Source organism: Electrophorus electricus, chromosome 19 (genome assembly GCF_041902795.1).
Source record: "Electrophorus electricus isolate QZ-2024a chromosome 19, ASM4190279v1, whole genome shotgun sequence".
Taxonomy (NCBI): Eukaryota; Metazoa; Chordata; class Actinopteri; order Gymnotiformes; family Gymnotidae; genus Electrophorus; species Electrophorus electricus.
Window position 1 is genome coordinate 11,445,492 of NC_137515.1, and position 21,361 is coordinate 11,466,852.

Consider the following 21,361-nt stretch of genomic DNA (forward strand, 5'->3'; position numbering starts at 1 on the left):
GGCTAAACACAGTGAGCTCATAAGGTAGGTAAGATTACCCTAGGTAAGATTAGACAGACAGTGCTTTCATTATGCTATGGTCACTATACACATGATGGGCACTAATATTGATGTGCAAGAACATAATGTCATGCTTGTAGAGATGATACAGACGGGAATAAGGACTCTGTAAAATCAAAGAGATTATTACCAGCTGCTGTTGTTGTTTTTTTTTATAGGTGGCAAATGGAGTGTGTAAATTGTAAACTGTCAAAGCCACTGCTTTCATTTCTCATAAAACAGACATGATAAAAATATGTCAAATCACCCTGAATGTCTTTCCTCCTCAGCTTGAAAAGCTTGCTTTCCTTGAGAAAGCATGAAGCAAACACAATGACCACACACAATCAGCTGTATCTGACAGTATTAGACCTAAGCATCATTTTAATTAAGTAAAGCTCATTAGACGCATTACTCATTTCTAAGTGAAATGCACATCAGATATGCAGAACAGCCACGGTTTCGCCTCACACTTTTTTTATTGTGTCATGCACATTTTATTTTTGTTAATTCAGCATGAAGTGTGAACAAAACTTTTTTTTCCCACGTTCAGCGCCATCTCCGATCACAGTGGTGAAGAAAGGGAAAACAGCGAAAAACAGCATCTCCTTGTCCTGGCAACAACCAGACCGCCCCAACGGCATCATCCTGGAGTATGAGATCAAGTATTTTGAAAAGGTGATGTGAGGAGTGTTTGCACATGGGCAGCTATGCTGTACAATTTCTGCTTTAATACGTACTGGAATTTACATTTGAAAAATTGATATTTTCTTATAATCAATTATAATTTCATATATTTTCACAGGCGAGACTCTGGATATCTGTGTCCATGCACAAAGAGTAGAGCATAGTAGAGTTTGGCACTTTCCAAAACTAAAATTTTCTGCAAGTTTAATGTATCAAGCGAGTTGAGGGAAGGGACTAAATTAAGTGTGCTACAAGCAAGTGCTTAGTGCGTTGATGTGACAGGCAGGAAGGCTCAGGCAGGCACCAGAGACAAGTCTCCCCTTTGGCTACAGAGTGCACAAAAAGGCTGAAACTGACCCCGGCACTGTGCTGCCAGTCTCAAGCTGCTCCTCCGGCCCCTGCTTTTGCCCGCCCCACTGTACAGGCCCTATTAAGGGAGAATCACACTGAAAGTAGCCAGTCCTGTGACCTCAGTGCGCCAGCCCAAGCTGGGAAATACTGATATCAGGCACTTTAAAAAAAGAAAAGAGCCCTCTTCCTTAATGGAGGGAGTCCTTCCAACACAGGCCTCTTGCTGCACATTTGAGCAGTGGGAAAGTGATCCTCACCTGTGCCTTCCTACACACATACCCACACATACACACTCACTCACACACAGAAAAACACGTTGGGCGTTGGGCCTTTTGTTGTGTTTTTCTCCTTTCCTTGACTATGATTCTGCATCTGTCTGTCACTTTTTTTTTTTTTTTTTTTTTTTTTTTTTTTTTTTTTTTTTTTTTACCTGTGGTAACAGTTTCTATTGATGTGTTTTCTTTTGCCTTGTGCTCTAAAGGATCAGGAGACTAGTTATACCATCATCAAGTCAAAGGAGACAGAGATTGTGGCAGATGGGCTGAAGCCATCCTCAGCCTATGTCTTTCAGATCAGAGCACGCACCTCTGCAGGCTATGGCAGTTTCAGTCGCCGCTTTGAGTTCGATACCAGCCCTTACCGTAAGTTCGAAGACCTACAAATACCAAAGGCACATTCAGTCACATTCGAATCTGCCACTGGTAGTTTTCACACAGTTAACAAAATGGGTATTAGTCCTGGTTATATGGAAACTAGAAAAAAAAAGGCTAAATGATTATTGCAGTCATACATAACCTAAACAATACTTATTATTCTTTTCCAGCTTTTTGCCATTTTCATTAGTGTGTTATATAGTTTTTTGTGCATGTAATTGGTCTTCAGCGGTACAAAACTCAAGGGGAGTTTGTACACAGATTCCACTTTTCTCAGCTGCCTGAAATGCCTCATTAGAATTCCAGCCCCTTTACTTTGTATCAAGATTGCAAAAATCTTATTGCCTGCCTACCAGCAAGTTTAGCTAATCAGAGCAGACTAGGCTGCTTGAGAGTGGTGGCTTAAAGACATACGCGCTCTATTAGAGCGTTTCACACACGATGTATAGCATGCAAAAAGTAAAGTTTCTGGAACACTGAAGCATGTAAATCTATTCTAGGACACCCCTAAAATAAAATTTGAATAATAATTCCCCTTTTAAATCTCATTTGTGTGAAAGGTGGTTAGAAATACATCATCGAGCATTGTCGAAGCCATCATCGAGCATTGTCCTGCAGGGTCTCCTTGTTCAGTTTCATGCTCCTCCTACCTCAACAGTGTCAGCCTCCAGAGAGCAAGGTCAGGTGCCCGTCATCGCCGTGGCAGTGACTGTGGGCATCATCCTGTTAGCGCTGGTCACTGGTTTCCTGCTCAGTGGCAGGTGAGTGCTGCTCTTTTTCCACCTTCAATGGTCAGGCCTTCAGGCTGAGACGTTGGGTCATTTCTGGTGAAACCTGCTAACTGGGTTTCCATTTCATCATACATTGCTGTGAGTTTATTTGGGCAGCATGGTGTCTTGGTGCTTAGCACATTTGCCTCTCAGTGCTTGGGTCTTGGGTTTGAGTCCCTTTCTGGGTGGAATTTCCATGTTCTCTATATGTCTGTGTCAGTTTCCTCCTACAGCCCAAAAACATGGAGGTTAGGTTGACTGGATATTGCATGTATGTCCAGTGATGGTTGGTGTTCTGTCTGGGTCTTAACCTCCTCCTCCTCCCCATCCTCTGCACCTGTTGCAGTCCCCCAGGGGACTGTGGTTTCTAATAGAGTATACTGTGCCAAATTGGCTGCTTCTTCTCATTGGTGTGTGAGTGTTTATAAAAGGTGATCTATGTCTGTAAAGCATCCTTGAGCCTGCGAAAGGCACTATATAAATGTAAATAATAACAATTTGACATTGGAGCAATGCCAGATCATTGATTTTTACATAAATGAAGACTCAATTATATTTTCTGCATATATGCAGTAAATGGGATTGTAATGTATATGCATTGTAAACATTTGCGTAAATGTGTTTCAGCATTTGAATTCTGCATTCTGCATGAACGCAGTGAGAATAGCAAATGATAAAAGAAAAAAGAAATAAAGAAATGAGGTGCTGATGAAGAATATTTCAACCAAGAAAACCTAAGTTAGAATCTGTTCACTTATATTATTATTATCATTATTACTACTACTACTACTACTACTACTACTTCTACTAACAATTAATAACTTTCTTTATTTTGCTGTTAGCCATCATATAAATGTAGAAGCAACCACAAACAAGCATGTGCTATACTATTCCACCTAGGGAGTAATGTAGTAATGTTATTATGTAGATGACATACTTTCGGGGCCTAGATGGGCTTTGCGTAGTGTAACTCCTATAATTAGCACAGACTGTGCTACTTAAAGCCACCACATATATTTAAATGGAGTAAAACAATTTGTGGCAGTGGATTCCTACACAGAAATCAATACAGCTTAATACCACGTGGGAGTTGTTGTCCTGTCCACATCCCTGCTTCTCCTCATTAGCTGCAGCGCCCTGGTGGGAAAGGCACGTGAACCTCTTTGGTTTGTGCTGTCTGGTGAGATTCATGCCTCCGATTGCAACGACAATGGCAAAATGGGAAGAGGAGTCTGTGACAATATCTTGTTTCTCCAATCCTGCCCCACTTTGCAACTCAGCCGCGATGCATTCATAGGCGCTCCCGCAAACTCATGGGAAGCAAAAGAAGAAGTGCTTGCTGCCATGAGCATGACAAGTGACAGGCTGCTCAGCAGTAGAGGGAAATGTATGAAAATCATCCTGTATTTTGTATTATCTTTGTATAAGAGATCCATATCCTTAAGTAGCCAGCCTAGGAGTCATTCAGATTATGCATGAATTTTTTTGATGACAGTTCTACAGGAGCTGTTCAAAGCGAACAAATATTCCATCACAGAAAAGATCATGACAACAGAACGCCATTATAATTCCATTTTCTATCTAAAGGGATTGTTCTCTGCTGCTTGTTCTCAATGACCTGGAAATTGAGTGTGGATGGAGGACTTCTTGTCTCTCTCCAGACGTACCAGGCACCATGGTCTCTGATTTTTCTTTTTTTTTTTTTGCCCTTCGCCCTTGAACTGCCACTTTCCTTAACTTGACACTGTCAAGTCCTCTGTGAGATTTACACCAGGCTCCAGGGGAGGGCCAGCGAACCCCACAGGCATATGACAGGAATATCAAAGGAGCCCTCCCCGCTGCCATGTGAGACGTGGCCATGACTGTTTAAGTGGGTGCCTCAAGGACGAGATGCTCCGAAGCAATTACTCCTAACAGTGTATCAGTGGACTGCTCTGACCCCAGCCTTGGCCCTCTGCTGACCTCTAACATCCTGGGGATGGCTGGGAAAGCCAGTGCCATGCGCCATGCTGTCAGAGTTGTTAATAGCCTTTGTGGCCTCATGGGGTCAGTGGTCCTTGTGAATGAACTGCAAAGCTCCGGTGGCAATGCCACTGCAGCAGGTTGTGCAGGGCATTAGCGCCAGACAGAGTCAGCAGCCAGAGAGTGTGGTAGGCTGTATGAGGCATTTGAATCAGACAGACCCAGTCTCTGTACTGATCACGGAGCACACATTCAGTCTAGCTGGCCCTGGAATACTGATGCCACACTTTACTGCATAGTTAGAGATTCAGCATCTCCTGCTCTCTCTTTCTCTCTCACTTGTTCTCTCTCTGTCTTTCTCTCTCTGGTCCTCTGCATGCCTCTGTTTACATTCACAGAAATTCTGCGAGTCTATAAAATGAGCATGAAGCAGTGAGACAGAGTCTCCAGATACATTAACACAGATCAAACTGTGACATTCTGTCACATCCTATACACTATGCCAGTTTGACCAGCGCAGTGTGTTAAGCAAAATTTTGTTCACACTAAAGATAAGGCACACGTGATCTCACAGGTGCAGCAGTAAGGTGGGGGTCCAATTAGACCTGGTGAATGGAAGGGGTTCGGGTGGGAAGCAGGCTGCATGCACTACTCAGTCAACCCAATACACCGTGTTCTTTTCCCTTAGGCTGGAGCTATGCAGCTGAATCCTGCAACATTGCACACATACATACACACACACACACACATGCGCGCGCAGGCACGCGGGCACGTACACACTCTCTCTCGTCAATGTCTGCCCAAAATACCCGCGAGGGAATAATCAACAGCACTGCACTCTTCTGTCCAGCCCAAAAAGGAGTGGGAAAAGACCCTGTTTCAAGCGCTTGGGAAATGGCTTGTTATGCAAGAAATATCTCTGCCGGAGTCTGATATACTCATATGCTTCACCCTTGGGAGGCTGAAATACTAATGCCTAAACATTTCATGTCTGTTAGATAAATGTAATATGTTGTTGATATTTTACACAGTGTTTGCTATTTAGAAATAATATCAATCAGTTTGCTGTGCAATTGGTGAGTCAGTTTAGAAGTGGATGCGATGTGTAATTCAGGTCCTCAAATCCTGAGCCATCACTGTGTTGTCATAGTGCTGCCTCAGGTGCTGTCTACTGTCAGCATGTCCAAGTGTTGCATGTTTACTTCCCAAAGCCACAAACACACATACACATAGAAATGGCCTGTGCCAGATAAAGCCATTACCAGTCTGTCTGTTGGTCTGCCTATCTGCTGACTAGCCTCCTTTTACATACCAGGGCAGATACAGTTAGAAGCTCTGTGCAATGCCCCCCCCCCCCCCCCAATACAAACAAACAAACAAACTGTAAAAACAAGAATGCATAAAGGGGGCAGGGAGAAAACCCAAAAAGAGGGAGATAGGAAGGGAAAGAGAGGAGAGGATCCTGAGCCTGCTTAGAGTGTATGACCAGGGGCTGTGGAACAGAGCCAGGGTTTGACACATCCACCAGTGCCAGCTACGACTGTTCTTTCCACTGCCAGGCACTGCGGCTACAGCAAAGCAAAGCAGGATCCCGAGGAAGAGAAGATGCATTTCCACAATGGCCACAGTACGTCACCGCATGCACACACACACAGACACATGTGCACACACTCACTGCACACACACTCATGTATTTGCATGCACACACACATACACGCACACACACACATACACGTGTACACATGGGTGCATGTCACACAGAGAAACAGATAGGATGGGCACTTTTGGGTTCATGCAGAGTTCAGTGGGGCGATATCCATGTTGTTTGTCACATAGCACCACCGTAAAGTGATGCAATGAGAGCTTTCCTTGAACAGTACATAGTTTTGACAGCCCATCTCCCTCACTCACACCACACAACTTCATGTGAAGAAAGGGTAAAGTAATCCTGCATCAAGGTCTCTGATGTCACCATGCTGATTCTGAATCAGAATGATTCTTCAGGGATAAAACAGGACAGATCAGGCAACTGCCTCCTCTTTCCATAATAGCTTAAAGAAGGTATAGGGCATAGGAACTAGAGGCCATAAAAGACATTACATATTATTCCCATTCTACATAAATGTACAGAGACCTTTAAATCTTAGACAATGTGCCCATTATTTCCTCTATGTTGGTTTAAAAGGAAGGAAATCACCTTAGGCACCAGTCCCCCAACTAACCCACTAACAATGTCTTCATATATAAGTTACGAAGCTACTAAATAGCATGAATGAGATTCCAACTCTTATTCTTACCTCTCTCTTTTCTCTCTATCTGTCCTCACAGTTAAATTCCCAGGGGTGCGTACATATATTGATCCTCACACCTATGAAGATCCCAACCAAGCTGTCCACGAGTTTGCCAAGGAGATTGATGTCTCCTGCATCACAATAGAGCGTGTGATAGGAGCTGGTCAGTGAGCTCCAGCCCCTGAAAAGCTTGTGGAAATTCATTTCAGTTAGGCTTCAGATGGAATGTTCTGCACCCCCCTGTGAAATGCAGTGCTGTTCTGATAGGGCTGATATATAACTTAAAAAAACTCTTTATAAATGTATGTATGCTATGGTATAGACATGCAAAAAGATATAGACTATATCTATACCTATAGTCTCTAGCCAGCTTGTTATACATCATACACTGATGTAGATACATTGTCTTGGCATCTCTCTCTCTTCCTCCCACTTTTTCTGTCTCCATCTCCTCCCTGCTTTGGATGGCTGACTGCATCAATGTCTGGCAATGAGCAGGTGAGTTTGGCGAGGTATGCAGTGGCCCGCTCAAGTTGCCAGGGAAGAGAGAGATCCCCGTGGCCATCAAAACCCTGAAAGCAGGCTACACGGAAAAACAGCGCAGAGACTTCCTGGCTGAGGCTAGCATCATGGGCCAGTTCGATCACCCCAACATCATCCATCTGGAAGGCGTGGTCACTAAGAGTGAGCGTGCGGCACGACACTTCCACGAGCATATGGGCAGCACACAGACAGTTCACAGCTCCAGAACCCTGCACCTAGAATGATCAGCACCCATATTAAAGATGAGCTATGAGAAAACTATCTGTTGTAGCTTGATCTCACACTGAGATATTAGATAAATCTAACCCTTCGTTAATTACAATGCTTTTACCTTACTAAAGGTAAAGTGCACAAAGTATTGCATTCAGGGCTGCGAATACAGGTGTGTTTTTGAAAGTTTGTTCTTTAAATATTTTACCTTACTGAAAGGTTAGGCTTCTCTCATATTGTGGTATATATGATTAAGGTGATGAGTGAAAAATATTTTTTTACAACCTTTCTTACTGAAACAGGCCAAAGGTGCCAGTACTTCTGGAAAGACAATGCTAATACACCAGTGGTCCTCTGCATCTAGAAAAGTTTCATGAAAGTATTATAATAATTAGTTTTTGACTCAGTGAAGTGTCCCAGATTTATGCTAGTGCTGCATTTTTTTTCTAGAAGTCCATCAGCCTTTCTGTCGAGCTCTCTCTCAGAAGGGTGAAAGCTTGAAAGTAATGTGGTTGGTTTACTGTCCCTCAAGGCAAACCAGTGATGATCATAACTGAGTACATGGAGAACGGCTCTCTCGACACCTTCTTAAAGGTGCGTCTTTGCTTCCGTTGGTATTTCAGTTGTTTCACCACAAGTACTAGGTAAAACAGGGCAACATTTCTCAGCATTGTCTCTTGAAACCTGTGGTCAAGATAGGTGGGCTATGAAGTTGTTTGTGTCTCAGTCTTAACTGTAAAATGAAAAGGAAATGTCAACATGCTACCTTTTTCATTAGTCTGCTTTACTAAACTGTGTCCCACCTGGTGCCTGCTCGGCTGGCTCGTCCCACAGAGGAACGACGGGCAGTTCACAGTGATCCAGCTGGTGGGCATGTTGCGGGGCATCGCCTCAGGCATGCGTTACCTCTCCGACATGGGCTACGTGCACCGCGATCTGGCCGCTCGCAACATCCTGGTCAACAGCAACCTGGTGTGTAAGGTGTCCGACTTTGGCCTGTCGCGAGTGCTGGAGGATGACCCAGAGGCAGTCTACACCACACGCGTATGTGCCGACCCACTGACCTCCTGACCCCCAAGCCATTAACCAGCACTCCAGATCCATCTGTGTCAGTGCTCAACCTTCTCCCCTGTCTGTGCAGCTGGTAGCCTGTCGCTGGCTACTGTTCACTTTCTCTTTCTCTCACGTTCAAAAGTCTCTCATTCCCTCTCTCTCTCTCTCTTTTTCTTTATACCTTTCTGATGCATTCCTGCTATATATTGAACTGAATGTCACCATCTCTTTGAGCTCATTACAACAAATAGGGGGTAGTCATAATACTATTAGGTGTGCATTTTCTTCTGCTGGGCCTGCACTGATTGGGGCTCAGGTCTACAGGAGGCCTTTAGGCTCCAGATTAAATTAGCTATTAATAAACATGGAGCCAAGTGACGCTGACTTTGGAAGCAGGATAATTATTAACTCAGTGCTGGCTGCTCTAAGTGGTGCTGGCTCATTATAATTTCCCTTTTCATCATTTCCACCTTGGCATGTCACAGTAGTGTGTGTGTGTGTGTGTGTGTGTGTGTGTGTGTGCCTATGTTGCTATGTGTTGCGGTGTGTGAACTGTCTAAGACACAGTGAATTGAGATGTGCTTGGCTAATAGCATGTGAGAGGTTCTGCCAAAGTTGTAGAGTGGCAGCTCCAGGACAGCCAATTAGCAGGCAGAACATGGCAACGTCCAAGTGCTGCATTCCTCATGCTGCCATGACTGCACACCCAACACCTTTCTCTCCTCCCCAGCTGTGAATGTGGAGTGATAAGTGCCCATAATTGTGCTTTGACAGGAAATATTTCTGATGAAATTTGATCTGATGTGTGCCACTCAGGGAGGGAAGATTCCCATCAGGTGGACAGCCCCGGAGGCCATTGCTTACAGGAAGTTCACCTCAGCCAGTGACGTGTGGAGCTATGGCATCGTCATGTGGGAGGTGATGTCATATGGCGAAAGACCTTACTGGGAGATGAGCAATCAAGATGTAAGTTTACCATTTCACTGTTCTAATTCTATAAATCTGTCACAAACACACAATTTATCAAGTGAATAAGGAAGGGAACTAAAACACAAGCATGAAATGTCATTAGCAGCAGGTTATTACTTGAGTTCTTTAGTGACGTATTACAAATTCAGAGAATTTTCATCTTCCGATAACTCACGTTGCTGAATTTCTTCTGTAACTGAACATATTAAATGGCATTTTCATTGCTGTTTAATAATCATCCTGTACTGTAGTGTTCTATGTATCTTGCTGCAATGCTTTAAATATTCATATACTCTGGATGTAAATGATTATTGATTTGCTTCAGGAATTCATTACAACACTAATTAAAATATGTAATGGTGGACCAGCACATTTTAACACAACTCCACTTCACTGTTTCATCCCAAAGTGCTGTATTTTTGTAACAGAATCTTAATTACAATATCATTTTTAGTCACAAAATAGTCTACCACGTTTTATTCAAAATGAAAGGAATTTAGCTTCAATATTTACAATATATGATGCCACATTTTAAACACCAATACAAAATATAGATTATAGATTAGAGATAGTACATCAGTTATATAAATCAGTTAGTTTTTTAGGTAGACATTTCTGAAATATTTTTCACAAAGTTCATCTTCATTTTGGGATATGTTTTATGAATGAATTTAGTGAGTATGAACTTTGGGTGAGACCAGCTTCCAGTTGTTCTTTCCACAGCAATGCTGTAATTGCCTCCCTTGGCCATTTCAAATTTGGGGCGTGAATGGTATGTACCAATGTAGTTTGCCACCAAGAGGCTAAGAGATGGGGAACCATGCACATAGCAGTTCATAAACTGATGGGAACAGGGGCAGATCTGGGGCTAAGATGATGTGATTGAACACATTCCATGGGGATGGGATCACACCAAGAGCAGTAGAGTGTGAGTGTGTGAGGGGGGTGGGGAGGTTGTGGGGCATTCGCTAGTTGAGCCTTCAGTGGGCAAGTCAAAGGTTGCACAACTGAACAGTGGAATCAGGGACACAGGGAACTTGCTGCAAGCACAGAGTGAGAATCTGGAGTTTTCACTTTACCGAACTTTGTGAACTTTGCTGAGGAAGATGCAGTGTGAGGTTTTTTTTTCCCCAAATCTGTAGGCAGCAGAAGTCTGATTTGCACAAACGCCACTCTATATTAACCTACAGCATTAACTACGGCTGAGATGCGGAGCAGTTCACAGGACCCACTTCTTTGTCAGTATTCATTTTACAGATTTTCATTTTTACTGCCAGTGATTTTTCTTTGTACATATTGTGCCATATCATTAAATCTGAACTGGATGTCGTGGGATTCTACACTGTCTCTTTCTCCTTCATCTTCTGCCATGTGAGTGCTCATGTCATATGTCGGTGGGAGCAGTGACGGGTGAGCGAGTGTGTGTGTGTGTATGAGTGCCGTTGAAAAAGAGGATACAATGCCAAAGTTTTCTCAGTATGTCCCTGAAGGAGCTGCAATTTCCAGTCATGTTGTTATCAAGCAGAGCTGACCTTTTCCCCTGCCTCATAGCCTGCCAGTGACAGCTTCATTCAAGCCTCAGATCCCCCTCTTTCCACCATCATTAATCTGTTTCACAAACTCTTGGGAAAGAGAAAGTTATTTGATGTTTTATTTAATGCCTTCATGAGTGCTGCCTCAGATCCCGCTCTCTTCCACTCTTTTTTTTCTCTCCCTGTCTTTGCTCACTTGCTCACTTGCTCTTGCTCTCTCCTTTTCCTCTCTCTCTTCAAGACTTTGCCGTTGGGGATTGGTTTCTGAGCTGCTCTTGTGTTGAGTTTCTCTGTTGTGGTGTGGGAGTGAGGGATGGGGGGTTTGTTCGTGGCTGAGGGCAGGAGAGAAAGAGAGATGAGAGGTCGGCATCTCGCCCAGTGCAGCAGTCAAATCCTACCTCCCAGCACTCTCCTGAACCTTAAAAAACATGCAATATGCTAACCAAGGGCTGCTACACTGGTTATGTTTATTGACCAAAAATCTTTGTGGATTAATGCAACGAAATAATCCACTCTAATCTAGTATATTCTAATCTACTTCACAAATTTAACTAGTGAAACTGTCACTTACATCCCGGGTCTTTTTGCATTAACTCATTACCGTGGTCTGCATGTTCTCCACATTTTTACCTGTAGTATTATTACTCAACATTCTCTTGAGTTTCACACACAATGGTGTGAAAAAAAACATCCAGTGAGTGGTAGTTCTACTGGCAACGCCTTGTTTAGGTGAGGGGTTAGAGGAGAATGGCCACACTGCATCAAGCTGACAGGATAGCTGCGGTAACTCAGATAACTGCTGTTTACAGCTGCAGTAAGCAGAAAAGCATCTCAACGTATTAAATGTTGAACCTTAAGGCAGATGGCCTAGAACTGCAAAAGACCAAGGTGCACTCCTGCCATCCTACAGCAATAAGTCAAGACTACAGTGGGTACAGGCTAACTGATCTGAAAAGTTGAAGAGTACAGAAATGTTGCCTGGTCTGATTAATTTCAAACTCTGTGGATGATGGGGCAAATTTGGTGTAAACAGCATGAATCCATTAACCCAGTATGCCTTGTGTCAGTAATTCAGATGGGTCTTGTTGATGCATTGGTGATGCAGTGTTTCCTTGGAATAGAATATTGGACTCCTGTTACAAACCCCAGGAACAACCCTCAGCCCCACACAGCCACATCCACTCTCACACACCCCCGATCTGACTCACCAGAATTCTAGCACACACCTGATTACCATTCCCCTCATTACCAACCCCCTTTATAAGATCCCCTTCCCCGTGTACACATCGTGATGTATTGCTTAACCTATGCGGCGTACCGAGCGTTTCCTTATCCTGAGTATTTTCCCGGTTATTGACTCCTGCCTGCTTTCTAGACCTCGACTCCTGTCTGACCCTTGGATACCTCCCGGATGCTACCCCGTGTTTAGGCCCCGGACCGACCCGACCACGATTCCCTGTCTGGTTCCACAAATTAGTTTGTTTGCTAAAATAAAACCTCTATCAATTGGATCCTCTTCTGTGTGTGTGCAAACATTACAACTCCTTAATACCAATAATGCATCGTTTGACAGCCATGGCCTAGCTGAGCATTTATGCTGACTGTTTATGCATCCTCTTATGGCCACAATTTACGCATTGTATAATAGATACTTTCAATATGTGTGTAATATACTGTGTATGTACATATCTGTGTATGTACATATCTGTGTGGTTGTTAGGTGATAAAGGCTGTCGAGGAGAGCTATCGGCTGCCAGGACCCATGGACTGTCCTACAGCCCTATACCACCTTATGATGGACTGCTGGCAGAAGGACAGGAACAGCCGCCCCAAGTTTGATGAGATTGTAAGCTTACTGGACAAGCTTATCCGTAACCCGAGTAGTCTGAAAAGCGTGGTCAACCCGTCCAACAGGTAGGAGAATGTTAGTCATCGCTTTGTTAGTTACTTTGGTAATATACTGTGTTTTTCTTTGCTTTCATCAATTGTCATTCTCTCCCTTTCTCCACTATGTCTGTTTTGTTTATAAGTCTAACTCCTTTTGAAGTAAATGTTAACACTTGTTATTTATGGCATTTTATCATCCCGGGCTGTGGAACAAAGAAATTGTCTCATGTCTGTGAACCAGCGATAACCCAGTGTTAACAGCCCTTGTTACATGGCTGTCACAGAAAATCAAGATTTAATGATACTTGAAACAAATAAACTGTGGTATTTCATGATTTAATATTGAGTTAAGCAAAAGTGACAGCGTACAAATGCCTTCTAATTATAGTGATTACATGGTATCAAATATATTTTCTGTAGTGTAACTCGCTCTGTATTTTTTGAAACCTGCAATAATCTATTATCTGTGTGTTATGGAATTATGGATACATTTAATAATACATTTATTTGGAATGAGGAAATTTGTTTTGTGGCTGTTACATAATATCCTGTAATTGTGGTTTATGCCTGTTTTGGTTATATTAAATGTCTAGTTAAATTGTCAATAATTATATTTATTTTATTAATTAATTAATTAATTAATTAATTTTATTTGTGAATAACTAAATTCATACCTCTATCATAAAATTATAGAATAATAAATTCTACAGAAAATTCGTATAGTAGCACGATTAACTCTACAGTTCTGTTTTTGTTTTATTATAAAATTGTAGTTGAGTAGTACTATGATATAAATTAGAACAAGCTTGTTCAAACCCAGATTAAATCTAGTCTAAAAAGACTAGTCTAAAAAGATTTTCCAGTTGTGATGCACCACTTAATTTTTGTCCAAAAGTAGGCTTACTCCATATTGGGGACAGCAGAAAGTAATGTTTTACTCGGACTTCTGTTCTAGAAACACAGCTGTACAACCTTTTTTTGTTGTTGTCAATCTGCATATTTTGTTGCCTCCATACAAGCACAGAAAGTTGAACTCAGACCTGTCTTCATCTTGACTGTAAAGTCCATGTAGCACTCTAATGTTAGATTTATGCATCCATTTGTTCAACGGTCCATTTGTCTTTCCCACAGGGTGTCCAATTTATTAGTGGAGCATGGCAGCACAGAATTCTGTTCGTTCAGCTCTGTAGGGGAATGGTTAGATGCCATAAAAATGGGTCGATACACCGAGCTTTTCATGGAAAGGGGATACACTTCACAGGATGTAGTCTCTCAAATGACCTTGGAGTAAGTCCCAACACCACTACCAAAGCCCCCACCCCCCACCCCACCCACCTACCACCACCATCATCCCACCATCACTTGCAATGGGCTGTGGGTATTGTTTGCCATGCACTAATGGCAAACATAAGAACATTAAAAATTAAGATCTTAATTGTGCTACAATTTTGTTTTGATTAGCTTAACACTAGGTTTTAGAATCTTGACCCACTTGTACTCATTGGCCTGTTTTTTGTGTATTTAAGACAGATAATTGAAATTACAGATTTTGTTTATAAAAAATGACATCACTAGAAATGTCTTCACTAGAAATACCAGGTTAAATGTAAATATATTTACACATATCCAGTAGGATAAACCCAAGTTAAGGGCATGTTTGTTTCTTTTCTTTGTCATGCAAGTGAATCTACCAAATATGAAAATGCTTATTCCATATTTTTCATGTTCATCGAAACTTTGCCACTAAAATCCACACAAGCATACTTGAGTATTTAAACAGAAATCTATTCCTAAATCCTTAATTGGTCATTTCTACTATGAACCTTTAAAATATTAATACCAGTGTTGTCATAAATACCCAGCAAAGGTATTTCTGTAAAGGTTTGTTAAAAAAAGGATCTGCTTTGAAAAATGATGAAGTGCCAAAGGGAGAAGCAAAAAATGGCATTATTCTAATAATCTAACCAGGTATTTTTTGGTGTGTTTTAAGTGCAACCAATGTTTTCTCCCATCATAATTTTTTTTTTTTTTTTCAAATACAGTCATAAAGTTTCCATGTCTGGTGAAAGTGAGTAGGGAATAAGAACTAATAAGGACAGAGGAACTTCATATGGGTCTTCAGTTCTTAGGTCTACTTCATTCATTTGTAAATTAGTTACCATTACAGTTTTTTTTAAAGAAAATGTAGTAGTAAATAAAGTAAAAGTAGTAAATGTAGTAATGATGTAAAAAAGAAAATATTTAACCTTTATATGTACTGGAGTAAATATGTAAATTAAATACACTGAATTCTTATCTTAAATATAAATGTGCATTTCAGATTTTTTTTTTTACAAAATTGTATTTAGGTAAAATAATAAGGTATTTGTGGTTTACACCATTCTTTAATGCCAATTGATGTTTTGATACCCCCTCTAGATGAGTAATTATCTTATTGCCTGGCTTCTTTTACAGTGATCTGAGGAGGGTTGGAGTCACTCTGGCTGGGCACCAGAAAAAGATCCTCAGTAGCATCCAAGAGATGCGAGTCCAGATGATGAATGCCACCATACCTGTCTAAAGCTGCCCTCAGACGTCCCAGCCTACAGTAGTAGCCTAGCACTTTTTACCATGGACTCTTATTTATTGTATGGAACTATTGAACTATTTAAGGGGGAATTATTTGATATTCATGGGTAAGGAAATGGCAGGAACTCACTGACAGGACAAGGAGTTCTCACAGACATGGACAGTTTTGGTATTTCACAGGCCAAGTTGGATGTGGTAGAAGTGAAACATTTTGGGGGCCTGGGGAGTGGGGATGTGGCGCTTCTCCAGGTAGGACCATTGACCAGGTGTCAGGAGTCCCAGAACTGATTGTACAGTGCTTTTTCAAAACCTCATGCAACAATACAATTACCTCCAGAATGCAGAACCTACAGTCTTACACTGACAGATGTCATTCCACACAGGATCACTCAAACCTTAGGGCATGCAGTAAGATTTAAACCATATCAATTGAAGGAAGAAGCGGCTGTGTATTACAAAGCAATATTAGATGTCAAGCTCTTTTTGTTTATTTGGGTTTTTTGTTTTTGTTTTTTATTCGTTTTGGCCTTTTTATTTGTTTGTTTTATAATTTTGTGAGGATTTGTTGTTTATTTTTAGGTTTTAGGATTTTTTTTTTTTTTTTAAAGCAATGAATACATATGTACAGATTTTCCTTTTGTACAACATATGTGTCTAAAGCCCGGGAAAATACATATAAAGTATTACACTTCAAGGACTAGACTGTATTTGATTTCAGCCATTAAAATTGTCTTTGTAAATAGTGTATAGTTAGATAATGTAAAGGGAAAATTCATCCATGTTCATATTCTTAGCTGGAGTACATAGCTGTAAAACATTAGTAAAAAGATGGGCTTACATATTTTGTACAGTTCATTAATATTCAATGCTTCAAATGTTTTTCAATAACTCATCAGTTACAGCTGATCGTTTTACTGTACCTGATGTGTGAATTCTAAAAGTGACTTTGTGCTATGTTGATACTTTTAGTTTCTTATTTATTTAATTTTACCCAAAAGGTTACCTGGCATATATATTTTTAGTCAAGGGCTCGAGGGCACAACTTTGTGCAGTCATCAATTTTACAACATTAGATCTCAGTAGCTTATAGAATAAAATCTCCCTGAATGTGGAAATACCTGAAGAGTACTTTGCAATGGCCTGTCCTGATTTAAGTATTTCATCCTGGTAAAACCACACAGACATACCATAAGTTTCAATTAAATATTTTTAATTAGTAGATCATATTTACAAGTCTGACATTGAACAATCAGAGTTTTTAATTGAAAATTGATTTTTCTAAAGATAATATATTCACAGAGTAAATGTAAAGATTTCAAAACTAGTACTGACCGACACATCTCTGAGCAGCGTGTGTGCAGCTCAGGTTTCTGAAACAGCTAATACAGCTAATCAAACCAGTGAAGTCTTCTGGGGTCAAATGACTGTGCAGCCTATAAATATAAATGTACATTTTAATAACTATAAACCATTTACTAAGCAAATGATATATTGGGTTACCATCAGTTAACACAAGTAATGACAAAATGCTAAAACTAGAAAAAACTTACAGTATATACTTACATCCAGCATGCCAAAAAGAAAACCAGAATTATTACTGTTTTTGTCCAAGTTGCACCTTATACCCAATACCTTGTGATACATTACTTGTTTTTGAATCATGCAAGCTGATACCTACATTGTATCATCATGTGTTCACATGCAGCATAGGTTACTTGTAATTACACATGGTGCTTGCCTGCACAGTCTAATTGTTGATTACTCATTTACATGCTGTAACAATATGCTTCATAATTAAGATGGAAGTGAAGAACACAATGAAACCACTATGAAGCTGTTAGTGACGTTTGATATTGTCTTTACCGTTTTTTCTGTTATGAACACCTTAGCCAACTTGTGTGATGACGCTTAATTTATTTGTATTGAGCGTCCTGTTGTGAAACAGCAACATCTGTTTTCTGCTGAATGTTTTTTGAGATTTTAAATGGTATTTTTACAAATATGTGTTCATTTCAACCAATTGTTGCCAATTTGTTTTATCAAATGGGCCAAGGACAAATTGTGGACATTTCAGTTTAAACAAGTGAATTTTAATTTGAATAAAAACTTAGACCATTTTTCGTTCACAAATTTAACATTAACATAGTTCTAATTAGGAATCATAGTCATAGCACAATAAAAATAGAAAACTGACACATGCACTTTTAGAATTATTTTAGCTTTGCAATTTGCATTCCTGAAAGAAAAGCAGACATTTTTGCTTCAAGAGCACTACAGAAATAATTAGTCCTATGAAAATTAAACATGCACCTTACACATACACTCCCACTTATACACACTCAACAATAGCTCTTACAAGAACAAAATGTTTTCTTATTAGCCTTTATCATGCTCAACTAATGTTTTAAAGTTTGAATAACTTTGCTTCAGAGCTGGTTTGTGAATTCAGGTAAGCAGCATATGATTCATAGCAGAGGGCTTCAGGCATACACTTACTCTAGGCATTAACAGTGCACTAGTTAAAGGATTCTCTTACATTTAAAAATGAGCATAAACAAGATTTTAGAATATCATAGGCAGTACAGATTGCACTAAATTGCATATTTGTCAATAAGTTATCACTGTTTACAGCAGGGGATATTACTAATGCAATATCAATGCAGAATTTAATTACAGCATAAGAGGAACAGAGTTGATCTTTTTATGATTGCTTTTAAGTGCAGACAGTTAGGCCTTTTTAGTATCCCCTTTTTAGGACCAAGCCAACCAAATTCCTCCTATCAGCTGATCATTAATCCTGATATGCTGAATCAGGTGAAGGCCAGGGCTCAAACCAACAAAAAAGTAGGTCTTAAAAAAATATGTCAGGTCTCCTGGGACTTCACTAGGAAGCGCTGAAGTGTATACACAGCAGATACACAGTTTGCAGATCTTCCTTGACATGGAACACATACCATGAAACCACTCTTAATGCACACCTGTATGCATGGTGTTGAGGTGTAGTGTGGTAAAAAGCATTTTCTGAGCATAAATATGGTTTTGAATCTCATAAACCACAACTTTAATGAATATGATAGGATCATCCTTGTTCCAATAAGAAAAAAAGTTAAAAGCACAGAAAAATAGCTGTTGTGAAGATTGCCTACTCCCTTTTACTGTAAGTGTGCTTTGTTTGTGTAAATGTCTTTTGTAGTGTAATATATAAAATTTTATATTTTTTTCTAATAAATTGGAAAGAAAATCTTCATTTCGCTGAATTCTGTGAGAGTGAAAATACACATTTTAATATAATTATGTATTTTCCAAGTTTGTTCCAGATGGAGTAAAGCTAAACAGAGAATATTTGAATTTCTCTTTGTACTTTACAGGGTCAGACGGTGCAAAATAGTACCTGAATCATTTAAAGTGAAAACGGGTATTTGGACACTAACTTCTTCAGCATGCTCACCTGCACCAGCCTCTGACCCTCTCTCCATACACACAGGCTTAAAAGCAGCACAGCTACTATATATGTTAATGGTGTGGCCCATATATTTTCCCAACAATCGCAGTTGTTTGTTATGGTCCAAAATTTCATTTAACCCTTTGCATTCTCCTGGGAAATTGCCCTTTTAAACATCGCTTTGGGTGTTAATTATCAATCGGTGCTTTCAAAGTCTGAGGCACAATATATACCAAAATGGCTCAAAATTCCATATCAGCAATAATACCCCCTTCTGTATCATTTATCAGCTAGTGCTTTTCCTGTGCCTTGCTTGATTGTGCTGTTGAAGGCCCATTGCTTGAGGCAGGAAAGGGCGGTGGAAGCCGTGGTGGAGGTGCAACTCCCACGGCAGTGTCATTGACTGGTAATGCAATTTCCTTGTATGAAGGTGCCACTGGACTATTAGTCCCATGAGTCATTTACAAATCATTTCGATTTTAATCATTATGAATGACCTTCATCAGAGTCTCCTACTCTAGCCAGAGTGGGGGTTGATTGCATATTTTTGTAATGAAAATGACTGGCAATGTATTACATACATTTTAGCTCATTTCTTATTTTTCAGTTCTTTCTTAGCAACTCATTTAATTAGCTTTGTAGTTTATTTGTATACTGTGGACTAGGGAAAAGGTTGACACAGAGTAATTTTAATTTCAAGTCATTGTTTACAGTTATGCCCAGTTGCAATATCAATGGGAGCTTCCAAAATAAACCTCAACAATTTATTTCATATTCCCTGTTCACTTTTCAGTTTTCCTTCACATCCAGACATCAGTATTGTGTAACCTGTAGAGATTCAGTGAGGTCACCATCCATTGCGCCAACATGGCCCTATCCATGATATCTCTTTATCTCTTCCAACCAATTATCATGTAGCCCCTTTGTGCGCCAAACACTAATATGACTACATAGATAACACCTCTCCAAAGCTACGTGGCTAGTGCAATTATCTGCTCCTTGGCTATAGGGTAGCTGCTTATGTCCCCCATCATTCACCCTGCTTATGTCTCTGTATTGATCTCTGCTGCTGCGTCTGATCCCAATAATTCTGCCCCCATCTTAGGATCGGCCAGATGTTGCTGTGCCAGAGATTCCAACTAATTCATCACAACGGGCTACAGACAATCTCTGACTGATGTGTGTGCAGACAAGAAATGTGTGTGTGTGTGTGTGTGTGTGTGTGTGTGTGTGTGAGGGTATGTGCGAGCATGAGTGAATGATCACAGTCAGGCCAAGGGTCACTGTATTTGTCCCTTCAGAAGAAGTGTTTCAATGTCTCTTGTGGTTTGAAGCCTTGCTAGCTCCACTCTAGCTGTGGGAGCACTAAATTGCTATTGTCAGCAGGGGAGCTGGCAATATTATTAGGTATGTTTTTCTGGAGGTTGTTCAAGGTGAAATGAAATAGTAGTTAACCTGTGACATCCCAAAGCAAAGGCATATTAATAATGGCCATTGCATGTACGGCTTGCTATTATTTCTTTCTAATGAGCACTGTCATGTCTGTAGGTAGAGCTAGTGTTGCTTGTCTCTCCTTAAAAATATGTAGGTCTACAACTCATAATGCTAGACTCTACGTAAAAATGTTGACTCTTTCTTGTCTGCTGTACTGAATTACAAAGTTAGATCTTAAGTATATTTATGCATGTAGGCACACAGCTGTACATTAGACAACTTAATCTAGGTTTTTTTTTCCCCAAGACAATCCTCCACCCTGTCTATTGAAATTGAATCCCTGTTCAAGGAAAAACCCTATAGCTTATAAAATTGTTATTGTTCATATGACATAACACTCACTCTGAAGTAAGACTCCTCCAGCTTTTTGTGCTTCCTTGGGGCTTGTGGGCGGTTGACTGCAGTAGGATTGGACTGAAGGGGAGAGGTGCGGGAGAGGTGTACTGGTGGCAGCGAGGCACAGCGCTGTTCAGAAGTGATCATCCTCATTATGCTGATGAGCACGGGGACCGTTCAAGACCCACCCCTGCTCATGGCCGCTCTGTCATCTAGTTGCGTTCTCGACAAGGGAGTGCTTTCCACAGTAATCAGCGACATACAAAATGCGATATTCGTCAACGATGAATCACATTTATGCTTTAATATGCGATAAAAAAAGAGGTGTACTACTGTAATCCATATTTCCAAGCACTGAATGATTTATGATGGTTACCTAATTGGTTTTCAATTGCATGTCATTAATTTGAGGTACCTAGGAGTGTAGGCTATTAAAAGCCTCAAGCCTAAATCAAGTTTGGACAGTAAATATAAGGACACTGTTGAGGACAAAGCATTATTATTATTATTATTATTATTATTAATATCAGTATAAGCAAACCTTAAAGCATTATACATTTTAATTTAATAGTTA

General features: G+C 40.4%; 1 protein-coding gene across 1 annotated transcript in view; it reads left to right on the forward strand.

Moving 5' to 3' along the window:
- epha5 (EPH receptor A5) overlaps positions 1-16,203 on the forward strand; it is a 49,516-nt gene extending 33,313 nt beyond the window's left edge. Inside the window, exons 6-17 of the mRNA XM_027010368.3 lie at positions 593-717; positions 1,559-1,718; positions 2,389-2,491; positions 6,022-6,089; positions 6,791-6,916; positions 7,252-7,437; positions 8,039-8,100; positions 8,341-8,550; positions 9,376-9,525; positions 12,781-12,974; positions 14,079-14,234; positions 15,402-16,203. Coding sequence (XP_026866169.2) covers positions 593-717; positions 1,559-1,718; positions 2,389-2,491; positions 6,022-6,089; positions 6,791-6,916; positions 7,252-7,437; positions 8,039-8,100; positions 8,341-8,550; positions 9,376-9,525; positions 12,781-12,974; positions 14,079-14,234; positions 15,402-15,507 — 1,646 coding nt within the window. The 3' untranslated portion in view covers positions 15,508-16,203. The remainder of the gene's footprint in view (positions 1-592; positions 718-1,558; positions 1,719-2,388; positions 2,492-6,021; positions 6,090-6,790; positions 6,917-7,251; positions 7,438-8,038; positions 8,101-8,340; positions 8,551-9,375; positions 9,526-12,780; positions 12,975-14,078; positions 14,235-15,401) is intronic.
- Positions 16,204-21,361: the final 5,158 nt, after the last annotated feature.